Below are 15,915 nucleotides of genomic sequence, written 5' to 3'. Positions count from 1 at the left end.
GGCGAAGAACACCGCCGCCGGTGATTATACGAGCAGCGAGAGCGGCGCACCTCCAATGGACCTCAACCACCCGATGTACAAGGATGAGAGTTCCGGCACACCGATGTCCTCCCAGCGTCCCATTGGCAGCAAGGCTGCCAAGAACAAGGGCAAAGCGAAGACGACATCCTCACACGCCCCAGCCCCGGCTTCGGCTGCGGGACATGCCTACGCGGAGTTGGTGGCCGCCGCCAACTGGAGGACGTTGTTGGAAACGCACCACGTCCTCATGCAGTGCGAGGACCCGGGCAAAGCCGAATACCTCAAGTGGATGATCAATGTGGTGCTTTTTTTTGCATGACATATTTGAAAACATAAAAAATTAATTAACAAAATAGTAGTTAAAACTATAGGGCGGACTTTAGGGCGTCCCACTGCAGATGGAAGGGTTGAAGGATAAAATGATGATGTTGCGGAGCATAGGGCGCCCCATTATGGATGCTCTAAGTGTTATTTTAAAATGAGTTAGTATATCTCTTATAAGTGTTTTATTTAATTTTTTTTAAAGATGGTGTTAAACTGCCACATTTAATACCAGTCAATTTCTAATAATCTTTAAATTCCTTGTAAATTTGGGGGTCAAATGAAAAAAAAACTATCACTATATTTGACGGCTGATCATTTATTTTGGGGGATAAAGTATTTATTGATAGAATAATGTTATGCACATCATCTAATCTGTCTCCAAACCCAAACAAAACAACCCATTTTTTGAGAAATTGGGTGCTGCAATTCATGTTGGGGCCCACCTCCCACGCACTACTTAGGGTTGCCAATTTTCTTTTATTATATATTTGGTCTTCATTTTGGGAAACGCAACTCCTAAAATGCCCCACTACTATCAAATATCCTTTTCTTTTGTCCACTACCATTGAATATCATCTACTACTAGACTATTATTATCATTAATATTTTATTTTATTTGTTTTATTTTATGGGCAGCTAATCTTGAAAAAAACACACAAAATCCGACTCATAAATAAAACAAATATTGTGACTACGCCTAGATTCAGGTCCCAAATTCAATCATACAAAATCATACCCTACAATTATATGTATGTTCAATGTGAAATGCGATTGAAGATAGTCATAGTAGTAACTTTTTTCACTTAAGAAAAAGAAAAACGTTGTCGTGGTGCATGTGCAAACCCTTAACTCATTTACCATACTCAATATGAAAATTTTAATCATTGGTGGTCAACTTTTTTTAGTTGGGAAAGTAACGTACTCCATCTCTTTTATAAAAAATATATCATTTAGGATTAATACTATTTTTTAAAAAAAAATTTAAAGACACGTTTTCTTTTTATCAATACAACTAAGTAAATGCTCAAAGCTAAAAATCGGCGAGCAGCAAAAACAGTTCATAATAGAACAAACAGAAAAAAAATGTAGTGTAACCGAAATACATTTAAAACACTCTAATCTTTAAAATGTTTCACTTCAAACACTGTTATTCATGAATCGTTATTAGGATAAATTTGAGTAAGAAATGGTTTCACGTATGAAAAAGAACAAAAAGAAGAATGATAAAGTTTTTCAAAAGTATAATCATAGCAAAACAATATGCAATCACAAGAGACCAAAATGTAATGAGCACAACACTTAGTGCCCTTTTCAATTGCAAGTTTGCAACCCACCAAACATGACCCATCATTTTTATGTCCAAAATGATTCACTCTTTTGATTCTCTATTTTAATTTTTCAACAATTCTTTGTTTCATCTCTTTAATTTATTCCAATATTCTGAAAGGTTAATATTGATGTAAAATTGCAAAAATATATATATAAAAAACAGAAGTTCAAATTGTCAACTGTCTCTATAATGTACTATAGTATATAAAAACAAATTGTCTATTGTCTCTATAATTTTAAATAAATGAATAATTGATTAACCAATCTTTAATTTTTATATGTAGCATAACATCTCTGTGATCAAACAAGTCTTCTACTTATATGTGAGTCATCTTTGTTGTTGTACCAAAATAAACAAATAAAATTTCTATGACAATCGCGACATTGCCTACCTATGCCTTACAACCATGAAGCACATAGCAAAATATTGGGCGATTGCGTTCGGACCAATTTTTTTTATAGTATATATCTATTTTGCTTTAAATGTATGTTGCACATGACCACCAATACAAGTAATGAAAGCTCCCTGATAACGTGGTGCAACAGCAGAATTGTAAACCAACGAAAATTATTTAAAGATTTCTATAGTCATATATAGGCCATATTAAATAAAGAATCTACAATTTGATTAAGATTTCAATTAACTCACAGGATCCTAATTTTATACCACACCTTTTTAAATATCCTTTTGATTTGTACTTCCACTATACTAATATGGATTCAATATTGACATACCCCTGTCTTAATTTTACACTAACCTGTTCGATTGATTCTTATCATAATGGTCATTTTTCTACTTGGATTGCATTTTCGCTGATTGGATAAATCATGAATCATATGTGATAGATATGTACTAGTAAAACATTATGATAGGATAATATCCAAAAAATAAGATATGTACATATTCCAAAACAATAAAGTGTTCAGATTCCACTATGACTATAAAGTTAAAGATTCCAATTAAATCAAGAGTCTAATTCAAACATACTAGTGATAATGTAAATTTAGAGAAGAAATGAAAAATTGAGTGGAAATTGGGATTCAGCTTTATGGTTAGATAGGGGTTTGGATGGAGGCAAAAAGGCAAGGCATGGCAGCACATTTATTGCACTCCCAATTTAATCCATGAAAAAAGATTACAATCATCGAAATCCCACACACTTGACACGCACTGGAGGTGTGGCTGTGGCCCCCATTCCCTCCACCTTTCCTTTGAGCTTCAACCGACCGTTACAGCTTACCAAAGCTTGACTGCTTTAGTACACAAAAGATTTTGGGACAATGCATCACAGCAGCAGCTTCCCTAGTGAGAGAAGATAAAACTTGGTTCTTGAAATCTCTGCAGTGGTGAGGACTACAAGTTCGAATTATTCTTCTTCTGTGTTTTGTAATGCCCTCTTCCCTCCATTGGCCTCTCATTGAAATTCACAATCTCCCACCCCCTTATGTGTATGGTGAATCTATTACTTTTTAGATTGAATTGAATATGCTGGGGAGGCAATTGTTGTACAAAACCGAGGCTGCACTAAAGTGGAATTGCATACATATTTGTGTATATATGTATGGTTGCAATTCGAAGAAAAAGCAAAAGGGAAGCCTTTTACACGTGATAAAGAACACATCAAAAGCACTTGCATGCGTGTATAAAAGATTCATTGTAACATCATTCTTCAAAAAAAAAATTAGTCTCTTGAGTCTCTCTCTCTCTCTCTCTCTCTCTCTCTCATTATTTATACAATCTGAAATCGGAGAGCCCATCTTTCTTATCCTCACTTTCTTTTTAACCCCCTTTCCCAGTTGCCATCTTTTTTGAATCTTACTTTAGGTTCATGATTAAAGCCCACTTCCTCTTCAAAGCTCAGATTCAAGAAAAAAGGATATAAAGGTGCAGTCTTTGTGTTTTTGAACGGTTGTTGAGTTCAAAGTTTGAATCTTGGAGCTCCATATCTATTTTTTGGCAGTTGTAGCATGAATTTTATTCGTGTTTCGTGTTACTGAGGCGTCGTTTTCATACTCAGCAGTGAAAATTTGGGGTTGAGATGTTGATTTTCGCAGTGAGTTGTTCAATGTTTATTCCTTTTAATCCTATGGTTTTGTGTTGCTCTTTTGTAGCTTTCTAGGCGTTTTTATTCTCTTTCTTGAGCAGTCATATTTTCTGTCCTCACATTTATTTATGCTTGTGTTGGACACCAAGGTTGCATAGCTTCTTCACACACACACACATTGGGCTTATATGTATATGCATGTGTGTGTATATATATGCAATGCTAATGTGTCCTTATTAACTTGGATTTATTCAAACCTTTTCTGTTTTCACTGCTGCTGCTCTTGGTTTTGGTTAGGGGACAAGGTGAATTGTGGCTTTGTCTACTGGGTATTTCTACTATTTGATTAAATTTCTCATTTCTAATCCTATGATTTGTATATGTTTATTCCTATATTTGTTCACATGTGCTTCATTTTTTAAGGATTTTATGTCTCATGTTGGATTCCTAACCAAAGATTTAAAGAGAGTTTTTTGAGTTTCTTGTTTATGTTTTTCTCTTTGTCTCAACATATATGTATTCTTGCTCAATCCAAAAATGGCTTCTTCTCTTCTTATCCCTCTTTTTTCCATTTTTTCTCAATTTCAAGAAAAAGGAAGAATTGGGACTTCTATTTTCTCTGAAAAAGTTTGGATCTTTGCAAAAAAGAAAGAGTTTTTCGATTTGCGTCTTTGTGATAATTCTGGACCTACTATATACTTTACTATGTAAGTGTCAGTGTTTTCTTTAAATATACTTTTTTTTACCATCTTCATTTATGGCTGTACATTGAGTCAAAAAAACTTATCTCGTTCTTCATCTTTTTGGTACGGTGGATATATATACTCTGCTCATTTTTGGCTTGATTATGGAAACGTATGTGACATATTTCTAGATTTTAAGATTGGAAGAAGAAAATTTTTAGAAATTAAATGCCTGTGTCTTCCTACATTAAAGAATCTTCTTCTTTAATGCTCTCTCTCTCTTGCGTGTGCTTTTCTTTTTTCCTGCATTACCATGCTTGTGTATAATTTACAATTTGGGTGTTGTTGCTGACATCAAAATATCTCTGTTTTTGGATGGTTTTTTTCAGTGCATGGAATCATTGATCTTTCAAGGGGTTTAACCAAGAACCACAAGGGAAGAAACTGTTCTCTATCCTAATCAGGAATTATTTGCTGTCACCAAAGTTGCCTTCCTATTTTATTTGAGAGTTTTCAAATTCTGTGTTTGTTTCATCATACACCATGCCTATAAGGCAGATGAAGGAAACTTCAGAGCAACACTTTGTCATAAAACCCCAGCTGCAAAACTCCATGAATTCAGCTTCAAAAAGCTCAAAGACTGCTCAAAATGGGAAAGGCCCTCCTCCTGTTCAAGAATCCCAAAACAAGCAGACCTCACCTCCATCAAGAAACAGAGGAAGAAGAAGGGGCTGGGGAGGCCGAAAATCGGATCAAGGCGATGCCTTTATGCGACCGAGCTCACGGCCATGCACGGTAGCTGATAAACCAATTGTTAGGGAGAATGGTAGAGCCATTGTGCCAGCTTTGTCCACCAATGTCTCTGTTGGAAATGGAGGCAGCTTGTGTGAATCAGACATGGGATATCCTAGCTCGAGCAAGTCCCTGACATTCCCTTTGAGGCCGGGGTTTGGGCAGATCGGAACAAAATGCATTGTCAAGGCCAACCATTTCTTTGCAGATTTGCCAGACAAGGATTTGAACCACTATGATGTAAGATGCTTTTTTTGAATCATATTTCTTGAATCTTGTTTCTGTTCCTGTAGTAGTACATTGCAGTATTCATAATAAATTTGATAGCTGCGTGACACAAATATTGGGGGCCCTTAAGCTGACATTAATTATGTATATGGATGTCTCTTGTTCAATCATCCACTTGTCTTTTTTAGAGGAATAATTGAGTGAATCTGTGTTTCTCATTGTCCTTAGCTTGTATAGCATTGATGAGTCTTCACAGTGGGTCATGGGATAATTGTCTTATCACAGTCGTTTAACTGTCTTATTATCAGGTAACGATCACCCCCGAGGTGACTTCTAAAGTAGTGAATAGAGCCATCATGGCTGAGCTCGTGAAACTGTACAAAGAATCTGAGTTGGGTATGAGATTACCAGCCTACGATGGAAGGAAGGGTCTGTATACTGCTGGTGAACTTCCGTTTGCTTGGAAGGAGTTTACGATTAAGCTTATTGATGATGAGGATACAGTCAATGGTCCCAAGTAATTTATTCCTTCTCTGACACTGATCAAACTCCTATTGTCTCCGGGATTGAAATTTTGAAAGAAATAATGATTAATTGATGCTGTACAATTTTTAACACTAAGTTTACTCTGTGGAAATTTCAGGAGAGAAAGGGTGTATAAGGTAGTAATTAAGTTTGTTGCGAAGGCAAGCTTGCATCATTTGGGCCAATTCCTTGCTGGTAAACTGATACGCGCTGGAGAGTCTACAAGCGGGGAAGCAGGGAGGTAGTTTGGCCCAACCAAACGGCTGAGTAAAAGAAGGAGTCAAAGCTGGAAAATCTCGGCAGTAGTTAGATGATATTTCCTGATTTATTTCCTGATTTATTGTTGCATCTTTTTAGCATTATCAGTTATTTGTAAGCCTTTAAATATTGAGGAACCGAGAGAGGAAAAAGGCATCTTGGGAAATCAGTATTTTGGGCGTTTAGACGCAGGCCTCCTTGGTGAGGATTGTTCTCTCAATTCATTTCAATTCCAGTTAGTTTATCAATAAAGCCGGGTTCTTATTTCCTTTACACGCTGATTCTATCTGTGTCAACAATTAGTGTGTCCCGTAAAGTGACAGACTTGAGTACTCCCTGTGCTCGCATACTCCGGTGGCCTTAACTCTAACAAATTGGTGCGGTGACGATGGTGGTTGGTACTCGAAACACGGACTCCAGGTTGGACGGATTAGAGAGGGCGACCGGTGAATTGGAGAAAGGTGTGGATTCACTGCGGGAGTCAGTGGGCGTGCTGGACGCCCGGTCCCAAAAAACGGACGACCGGATCGCGGAGGTGGCTTCTCAACTCGAGATGCTCGTCGCTGAGTTGCGGAAATCCAGTGGCAAAACGGGATCAAATGCTGAGGAATCTTCGGACAACGTGGATTCTAATTCCACGGACAAGACCGCTGCGACACTTACTATGCCTCCCTTTGACGGTTCCGAGGCCGTCGGATGGCTGGCCAGGGCCGAGCAATACTTCTTGGTTTCGAATACCCCAGCTGCCAATCGAGTAAAGGTGGCGATGGTCGCGTTGGCAGGCCGAGCCCTACCTTGGTATCAGCTCTTGATCAAACGAACCCCTACTCTCTCTTGGGATCATTTTGTGCAAGAACTAATGAAACGCTTCGGAAACAACGGTGCTCTGGATGAATATGAAGCGTTCGCGGCTGTCCGCCATACCGGAACCCTTGCGGACTATGTAGCGGTTTTTGAATCGCGCCTCGCCTTGGTACCAGATTTGGCCTACCACCAATATCTGGGTTTCTTCTTGGCTGGCCTTCGTCCTGAAGTTCGGTTGCAAATGAGGGCAGCCAAAATCACGAACTATTCAGATGCGGTCCAGTTTGCTCTAGACAGTGATCAGACCCCCGGGTCTCAACCGCCGGCCTCCAGTCCCTCACTAAGCTCCAACCAGGCTGGCAGTTCGGTCTCTGCCCCTGGCCGGCCGGTCTCCAAAGGGTACTCCCAATCTTTTTCTTCTCAATCGGTCGGGGTACCTAACCGGAACCCATCGCGCCGGTTTCGGAACATGACGACGGAGGAATACCAGAAGCATCTCGCAGCAGGCACGTGCTTTCGTTGTGGCCTGAAGTTCGGCCCTACGCATCGTTGCCCCCCTAAGACACTCAACGTGTTGGTGTTTGACGAGGAGGAGGCCGACCCATCCGAAGGTTTGGAAGAGGAAGATGTTCCAGGAGAGTTGCAGCTATCAGAAATGTCCTCACACGGTTTGGATTCATCTCAAACCATGAAGCTTTGTGGATGTATTGGGCATCATAAGGTGCTGATTATGGTGGATAGTGGTGCTAGCCACTGCTTCATTTCGGACCACCTCGCAACCTCGCTGGCTTTGCGGGTGACTCCGACAATTCCTTACTCTGTCACACTAGGAGATGGGTCTAAGGTTCGGGCGACCGGAATATGCTGCGATGTCGCTCTAACCTTGGAATCTGAGGTGTTTACAGTTTCTTGCTACGTGTTTCCCCTGCGAAACATCGATGTCATCCTCGGTGTATCATGGTTGGCTTCTCTGGGGGATGTCACAGCAAACTGGAGTGATCTATCTATGAAGTTCTCGGTGCAAGGTCGATTGGTGTTGCTTCGGGGCGACCCCTCCCTGACTCGGCGGGCGTGCTCGGCCCGCGACATCCAGGCCCTCGACGTGGGCGATTCGTGCTGGGTTCTGCGCTCGATGATCAGTACCGTTTCATCCGACCAGTTTGGGCTCAGTGGAGCCTTATCAGCGAAAGAACAAGAGCAGCTGAGTAGGTTGACGGAACGGTTTCCGGCAGTCGTCAACACTCCCGTGTCACTCCCTCCGGCTCGGAAATCTGATCATCGCATCACCCTACAACCGGGGTCGTCGCCCGTGTCAGTCAGACCCTACAGATACAACCACCTGCAAAAAGATGAAATGGAGAAATTGGTGGCTGAAATGCTAGCATCCGGCGTTATCCAGCCTAGCACAAGCCCGTACTCAAGCCCGGTTCTCCTCGTGCGGAAGAAAGATGGATCGTGGAGGTTCTGTGTGGATTATCGCGAATTAAATAAGCGGACCGTGCCAGATAAGTACCCGATTCCGATTATCCAGGAATTACTCGATGAGTTACACGGCGCGCGGTGGTTTAGTAAGATCGATCTTCGGGCCGGTTATCATCAGATCCGCGTCGCAGCCTCGGATGTCCCAAAAACTGCATTTCGCACGCACTCGGGACACTATGAGTTTTTGGTAATGCCATTCGGCCTCACCAATGCTCCCGCCACGTTCCAAGGCCTCATGAATGACATCTTCCGCCCTTTTTTGCGGCGACACGTCCTGGTCTTCTTCGACGATATATTAATATACAGTAGCTCATGGGAAGCACATCTTCGACATCTGGAACAGGTTTTCCAGCTTCTCCAAACCCATTCGTTGGTGGTTAACCCGAAGAAGTGCGTGTTAGGCCGAACGGAGGTGGAGTACCTCGGCCATATTGTATCCTTCGCAGGGGTTAGAATGGATCCCTCCAAAGTCTCCGCTGTTATGCGCTGGCCGACCCCCTCCACCCTCAAGGGGATTCGCGGATTCCTGGGCCTCACCGGGTATTACCGCCGATTTATAAAAGATTATGGGAAAATTGCAGCCCCTCTCACTGCCTTGTTGAAGAAGGCAGAACCGACCCCACTTCGACGCACTTGGAGTTGGCCAGCCGAGGCGGACAAAGCCTTTCACGACTTGAAACACGCTCTCACGACAGCCCCCCTTCTCCGCACCCCAGATTTCTCTAAGGAATTTGTCGTCGAGTGCGATGCTTCCGGTCGTGGCCTCGGCGCGGTCCTAATGCAAGACCGCCAACCCGTCGCATACTTCAGCAAGATGTTGTCATCTCGTTGGCTCGCTAAATCAGCCTACGAAAAGGAACTTATGGCATTGGTACTCGCCATCCAGCATTGGCGCCCCTATCTCTTGGGCCGACGTTTTGTCGTCTACACAGATCAACGAAGCCTGCGGCAATTATTGGCGCACCCCTTGTCTACTCCGGCACAACAAAACTGGGCAGCCAAATTATTGGGGTATGACTTCTCAATTGTGTATAAGGAAGGACGGCTCAACCGGGCTGCTGATGCTCTCTCACGCCGGGACTCCGAGCAGCTGGAGTTGGCGGTTCTCTCTCGACCGGTTTGGGCAGACTGGTCTGCTGCGCAGTCTTCATTGGCAGCAGACGAACCGCTCCAGAGGATCAAATCGGAGCTGGAGGCCGGGCGACCGGCTGCACCACATTATGAGCTGGTTCACGGCATCCTTTTCTACAAGGGCCGTTTCGTTGTTCCTTCCAACTCTTCTTGGATCCCTAAACTGCTGGCAGAATTTCACATCACCCCAAGTGGGGGTCACGCAGGAGCCTACCGGACATATAGGCGCATTGCTTCAAACGTCTACTGGCCCGGCATGGTCAAGCATGTGACAAATTTCGTTGCGGCTTGCGCAACCTGTCAACGAAGCAAAACCGAGACCAAGGCCCCAGCGGGTCTCTTGACGCCATTACCCATTCCAGAGCGCATATGGGAGGATGTGAGTATGGATTTCTTATCAGGCCTGCCGAAGGCTGGGGGCGTGGACTGTGTGTTCGTGGTGGTCGACCGTTTATCTAAGTATGGCCACTTCATGGCCCTTCGCCACCCATTCTCCGCCAAGCAGGTAGCCGAGGTGTTTACTAAGGAGGTGGTCCGTCTACATGGGATTCCCCGGTCCATCGTCTCTGACCGTGATCCCATTTTTCTCAGCTCGTTTTGGCGCGAACTGTTTCGGGCAACAGGCACTCAACTCAAAATGAGCTCGGCTTACCACCCGGAGACGGATGGCCAAACGGAGGTGCTGAATCGCTCCCTTCAAACTTACTTGCGGTGCTTCTCTTCTGACCAGCCCAAACAATGGAATAAGTGGTTGGCATGGGCTGAATATTGTTACAACACCAGCACCCATTCCGCCTCCGGCATGTCCCCTTTCGAGGTAGTGTATGGTCGCCCTCCTCCCACAATCCATGACTTCCTACCTGGAGAAGTCCGCTCCCAAGCGGTCCTGGACAGCCTTCGCTCCAGGGACGAAATGTTGGTCCTACTAAAGGCTCATTTGGAACGGGCCCAGCAGCGGATGGTCGCCTCCGCCAACAAGCACCGAAGGGAGGTAGAGTTCGCCGTGGGCGACATGGTGTTTCTTAAGTTCCGCCCTCACAGGCAGACCACTCTTTTTTCGGCGCAGAATAGGAAGCTGGCCCCTCGATTTTTCGGGCCTTTTCGGGTGGGAGCGCGGATTGGCAGTACGGCCTATCGCTTGGAGCTACCAGCAGACTCTCGAATCCACCCGGTTTTCCACGTCTCCTTACTTAAACGAGCGATAGGTTCAGAGGTGCCCGTCCACAATTTACCTGCTTCACTGTGGGCCACAGATCCCCCGGTGCTTCCCGAGCAGGTACTGGATCGGCGTTCGGTGACTCGGGATGGGGAGTCGCATGACCAGGTCCTGATTCAGTGGCTCGGTCAGGAGGTTGACGATGCCACTTGGGTCGATGTGGCGGATATGCAAGGTCAATTTCCTCATTTCCGCCTTGAGGACAAGGCTTCTTCGACGGCGGGGGCAATTGATACGCGCTGGAGAGTCTACAAGCGGGGAAGCAGGGAGGTAGTTTGGCCCAACCAAACGGCTGAGTAAAAGAAGGAGTCAAAGCTGGAAAATCTCGGCAGTAGTTAGATGATATTTCCTGATTTATTTCCTGATTTATTGTTGCATCTTTTTAGCATTATCAGTTATTTGTAAGCCTTTAAATATTGAGGAACCGAGAGAGGAAAAAGGCATCTTGGGAAATCAGTATTTTGGGCGTTTAGACGCAGGCCTCCTTGGTGAGGATTGTTCTCTCAATTCATTTCAATTCCAGTTAGTTTATCAATAAAGCCGGGTTCTTATTTCCTTTACACGCTGATTCTATCTGTGTCAACAATTAGTGTGTCCCGTAAAGTGACAGACTTGAGTACTCCCTGTGCTCGCATACTCCGGTGGCCTTAACTCTAACATAAACAGGCGGATGGTCCGAGAGATGCTCTTCAGATTCTTGACATTGTGTTGAGAGAGCTCTCGATGAAAAGGTATAACAAACTGATGTAATGTCGAAATGAACCATTGTCAGATATGGTCATGTATGGTGGTTTTACCGTTTTAGGCCTTATAGTCACTGAATGATAAGCATCATATTATAATTTGAATTGGATGCTGAAAATTTTCTATCCTTTTGTACGTAATAGATTCTGCCCTGTGGGAAGGTCGTTCTTTTCTCCTGATATTCGTAGACCACAAAAGCTTGGTGATGGTTTAGAGGCATGGTGTGGATTTTATCAGAGCATAAGGCCTACTCAAATGGGCCTGTCACTAAACATAGGTATTTTCATGTCAAATTTTTACGATTGGTTGCATATATGAGTGGTGTATTTGCAGTTGACTGTTTTCTCCGTATAACGTTCTATGTTTCCGAATGATAGATATGGCTTCAGCTGCATTTATTGAGGCACTTCCAGTAATTGAATATGTTGCCCAACTGTTGGGGAAAGATGTCTTGTCGAGGACATTGTCTGATTCAGACCGTGTTAAGGTAGTGTTCACTTGATCTGATTGTCCCCGATAGATTATTCTTTAGCTTTTTCATGCGAATAAACCCTTCTTTTTGTTTCAGGTCAAGAAGGGCCTTAGAGGAGTGAAAGTTGAAGTGACCCACAGAGGGGATGTACGAAGAAAATATCGAGTTTCTGGCATCACAACTCAACCAACTAGAGAGCTAGTGTAAGTTTGGGGAGAACATTCTTTCAAGTTGATTTGTGTCTCATTAAAAGTTGTTCCTGCAGTTATAGTAAAATGCCCTTTCCGCCCTTTCAGATTTCCAGTTGATGATAACTCAACTATGAAGTCAGTTGTTGAATATTTCCAAGAGATGTATGGATTCACGATTCAGTATACTCATTTGCCTTGCCTTCAAGTAGGAAACCAGAAGAAGGCAAACTATTTGCCTATGGAGGTCTGAAGTTGGTGCTTGGTTTGTAAGATTTTGTCCTTCTTTTATTGCCTAGTAGTCGCGTAATACTCTATATTTCAGGCATGTAAAATCGTTGAGGGCCAAAGGTATACCAAGAGGTTGAGCGAAAAACAAATCACCTCCCTTTTAAAGGTCACTTGCCAAAGACCACGGGACCGGGAAAATGACATACTACAGGTAACAGATGCCTTTTGTTTTGTCCGCCTCTCCACTTATCGTATGCATAATCTTATATGTAAGTTAAGACATCTGAATAGGAGTTTTGTTCTGATCTCTTTGGTATTGATCATAGTTCTAACATTTCTTTCTGAGGATTGGGGTAGTTAATAATTGTATATTTACAGCTACCATGACCATGATTATGAAATGATTATTTGCTCAATTTCTTGCAATGCAGACTGTCCAACACAATGGCTACGATCAAGATCCTTATGCCAAGGAGTTCGGAATTAGGATCAGTGAGAAACTGGCAACAGTGGAGGCGAGAGTTCTCCCTGCCCCATGGGTGAGATGCTGCCTCCGGAATCATATATTTTCCGTTAAAAATGCTTAAAAGATTCAACCGTTAACTTGCCTGTTATTTTCAGTTGAAATATCACGAGTCTGGAAAGGAAAAGGATTGCTTGCCACAAGTTGGCCAGTGGAATATGATGAACAAGGTACTTTTTGTTGCTTTTGTCACTATACTATCAATATGTCACATATAATTCCATTATATCTAATCATGATGATATTATATCTCCACAGAAAATGATCAATGGCATGACTGTTAGCCGGTGGGCATGCGTTAATTTCTCACGAAGTGTTCAAGATAGCGTTGCTCGAGGATTCTGTAATGAGCTGGCCCAAATGTGTCAAGTATCCGGCATGGTGGGGCACCCTTTTCCTTGATATTAACACTGTCCTCGTATCTATGTCTTTACTATACATAATCTGACTAAAGCTGTCACGTCCTTTTAGGAATTTAGTCCAGAACCGGTTATTCCTTTCTACAATGCTCGGCCAGATCAAGTCGAGAAAGCTTTGAAACATGTTTATCATGCATGTATGAACAAGTTGAAAGGAAAAGAGTTGGATCTTCTGTTGGCTATTCTGCCTGACAACAACGGGTCCCTATATGGTACGATTTTGAGAAAGGAGACGTTTTGATTTTCTCTTCCCGATAAATATATATGACATTGATTTCTGTGGTGATAGGTGACCTGAAGCGTATATGTGAAACTGACCTTGGTTTGATATCCCAATGCTGTTTGACAAAGCATGTTTTCAAGATGAACAAGCAATACTTGGCAAACGTATCGTTGAAAATAAATGTTAAGGTGTGACATCTGGTCCTAAAGATCAGCAATACTTCCATTTTGTCTCAAATCCTATCTATAAACATGTATCATGTTCAACAGATGGGTGGTAGAAACACGGTTCTGTTGGATGCTATTAGCTGCCGAATACCTCTTGTCAGTGACATACCGACAATTATATTCGGAGCAGATGTGACACATCCTGAAAATGGAGAGGAATCCAGTCCTTCCATTGCAGCTGTAATGTTTCTAAATGAGGCCCTCGTTTCTCAATATAGTAGTAGTAACTTTAGGATCCTTTCAAGTTGCTAAAGTATGTCACCGGAATGTAGGTTGTAGCATCTCAAGATTGGCCCGAGGTGACGAAGTATGCAGGATTAGTTTGTGCTCAAGCTCACCGACAAGAGTTGATCCAAGATTTGTACAAGACTTGGCAAGATCCTATTCGTGGCACAGTCAGCGGAGGCATGGTCAGGTACACGTTATTCCACTCTCCCACGCCTCTGATTTCGCTCCTTAAATGTTCCGTTTGTTGCTCGTTTTGTGCGCCTATGACCTTCTCGTCGACTCTTGACTATCACACTTTTCACTCTCTGCAGGGATCTTTTGGTTTCTTTCCGGAAAGCGACTGGTCAAAAACCACAGAGGATTATATTTTACAGGTCACTTGTACATTCTGACCTTAATCGACTCAACTGGTTTATTTTCGGCATTTTTTAATATTTCTTTTTTATATTTATCTGATTTTTAACTTTAATGTAAGCAGGGATGGTGTGAGTGAAGGGCAATTTTACCAAGTGCTACTGTTTGAGTTGGATGCTATACGAAAGGTTAGTTAGCTACAATGTAACACTATTTTCGTGTCTATTTCCTTGTTTTTACCCTTAACAACCCAAAAATATGCAGGCGTGTGCATCGTTGGAGCCAAATTACCAACCACCAGTGACATTTATCATAGTTCAAAAGCGACACCATACGAGACTGTTTGCGAACAATCATAGAGACAAGAGCAGCACTGACAGAAGTGGAAATATTTTACCAGGTTTACTTATTATTGTGCAGAATACCTATATCATAGATTTTGTACATTTTGTTTTCGTCGAATATGATATGCGTATAACTTTCTTGTTTCTATGCAGGCACTGTTGTTGATTCCAAAATCTGCCATCCAACCGAATTCGACTTCTACTTATGTAGTCATGCAGGAATTCAGGTAATTGTGCATTTCAAAACAGTGCTTGCCCGCAAGTTCCATAGGCTTTCGTCTAATGTCCATTTTATCGTGCAACTTGCAGGGAACGAGCCGGCCTGCACATTATCATGTACTCTGGGACGAGAACAATTTCACTGCAGATGGGATTCAGATGTTGACGAACAACCTCTGTTATACATATGCCAGGTGCACGCGTTCAGTATCAGTCGGTAAGTCATGATATAAACTGATTTTTGTAATATTATACTTATATGTTTCTAAAGAGATGCTTTTGTGCAAAATAGTCATTCTTTGTTTTATTGGTTTTTGACAGTTCCTCCAGCTTATTATGCTCATTTGGCGGCTTTCCGGGCAAGATTTTACATGGAACCGGACTTGCAGGAAGGCTCACGAGTGGCGGGAGAGTTGGGTGTTCGTCCCCTACCGGCCCTCAAAGAAAATGTAAAGAGAGTGATGTTTTATTGTTGAAGGAAGCAGCAGTAGCTAGGGTTTAGTAGTGATGAGGGTTTAAAGCATGCATAGCAAATTAAGGCCTTTCTTTGTAAATGTTTGATGTAAAAATGCTTGCAGCTTTTTATCCTCCTCTACTGATCAGTGATGTAAAAAATGGCTAGCAGTAGTTTCTGCTGATAATAACCATTCTGGAAGCTTTTTAATTCATCAAAATTTGTTGACTTACTTTGGCAAAAAAATCTAGAAAAGAGACAAATATGTTAAAAAAATTATCAAATTTTTCAAAAGAGATGCAAATTGTCTCCTATTAATTTTGTTTTGTCTCCTAATAAGTGCCTCAGATTTAAACAGTCATCAAGTGGAAGAGTTATTAATCTAATATACATTTGACACTTCTTATAATCCCTACTATTCTTACTGTCTGAATTCTCACAAACCCATTTT

General features: G+C 42.4%; 1 protein-coding gene across 1 annotated transcript; it reads left to right on the top strand.

Annotated features, from left to right (window-relative positions):
• The first annotated feature begins 3,344 nt into the window (after window positions 1–3,344).
• On the top strand, window positions 3,345–15,684 carry LOC121784203 (protein argonaute 10-like). The gene is made up of 23 exons (XM_042182373.1): window positions 3,345–3,559; window positions 4,792–5,434; window positions 5,731–5,939; window positions 6,066–6,143; window positions 11,498–11,569; window positions 11,726–11,859; window positions 11,960–12,069; window positions 12,151–12,257; window positions 12,351–12,489; window positions 12,568–12,684; window positions 12,905–13,012; window positions 13,095–13,166; window positions 13,255–13,377; window positions 13,468–13,627; window positions 13,705–13,826; window positions 13,908–14,045; window positions 14,138–14,280; window positions 14,405–14,467; window positions 14,572–14,635; window positions 14,712–14,847; window positions 14,945–15,018; window positions 15,101–15,227; window positions 15,332–15,684. The coding sequence occupies exons 2-23, from the start codon at window positions 4,946–4,948 to the stop codon at window positions 15,484–15,486; spliced, it is 2,940 nt and encodes a 979-aa protein (XP_042038307.1). The 5' UTR covers window positions 3,345–3,559; window positions 4,792–4,945; the 3' UTR covers window positions 15,487–15,684.
• Window positions 15,685–15,915: the final 231 nt, after the last annotated feature.

This window comes from Salvia splendens, chromosome 2 (genome assembly GCF_004379255.2).
Source record: "Salvia splendens isolate huo1 chromosome 2, SspV2, whole genome shotgun sequence".
Taxonomy (NCBI): domain Eukaryota; kingdom Viridiplantae; phylum Streptophyta; class Magnoliopsida; order Lamiales; family Lamiaceae; genus Salvia; species Salvia splendens.
Note: the sequence above shows the minus strand (reverse complement) of the source record. Positions and strands in the feature narration are given on the sequence as shown.

Bases quoted from the DNA above. Each gene is read 5' to 3' on its own strand.
- LOC121784203 (XM_042182373.1), top strand. From the start codon at position 4,946: ATGCCTATAAGGCAGATGAAGGAAACTTCAGAGCAACACTTTGTCATA. The intron at 13,378-13,467 runs GTGGGGCACCCT...ACGTCCTTTTAG, and splicing joins TGTGTCAAGTATCCGGCATG to GAATTTAGTCCAGAACCGGT. The intron at 13,628-13,704 runs GTACGATTTTGA...CTGTGGTGATAG, and splicing joins CAACAACGGGTCCCTATATG to GTGACCTGAAGCGTATATGT.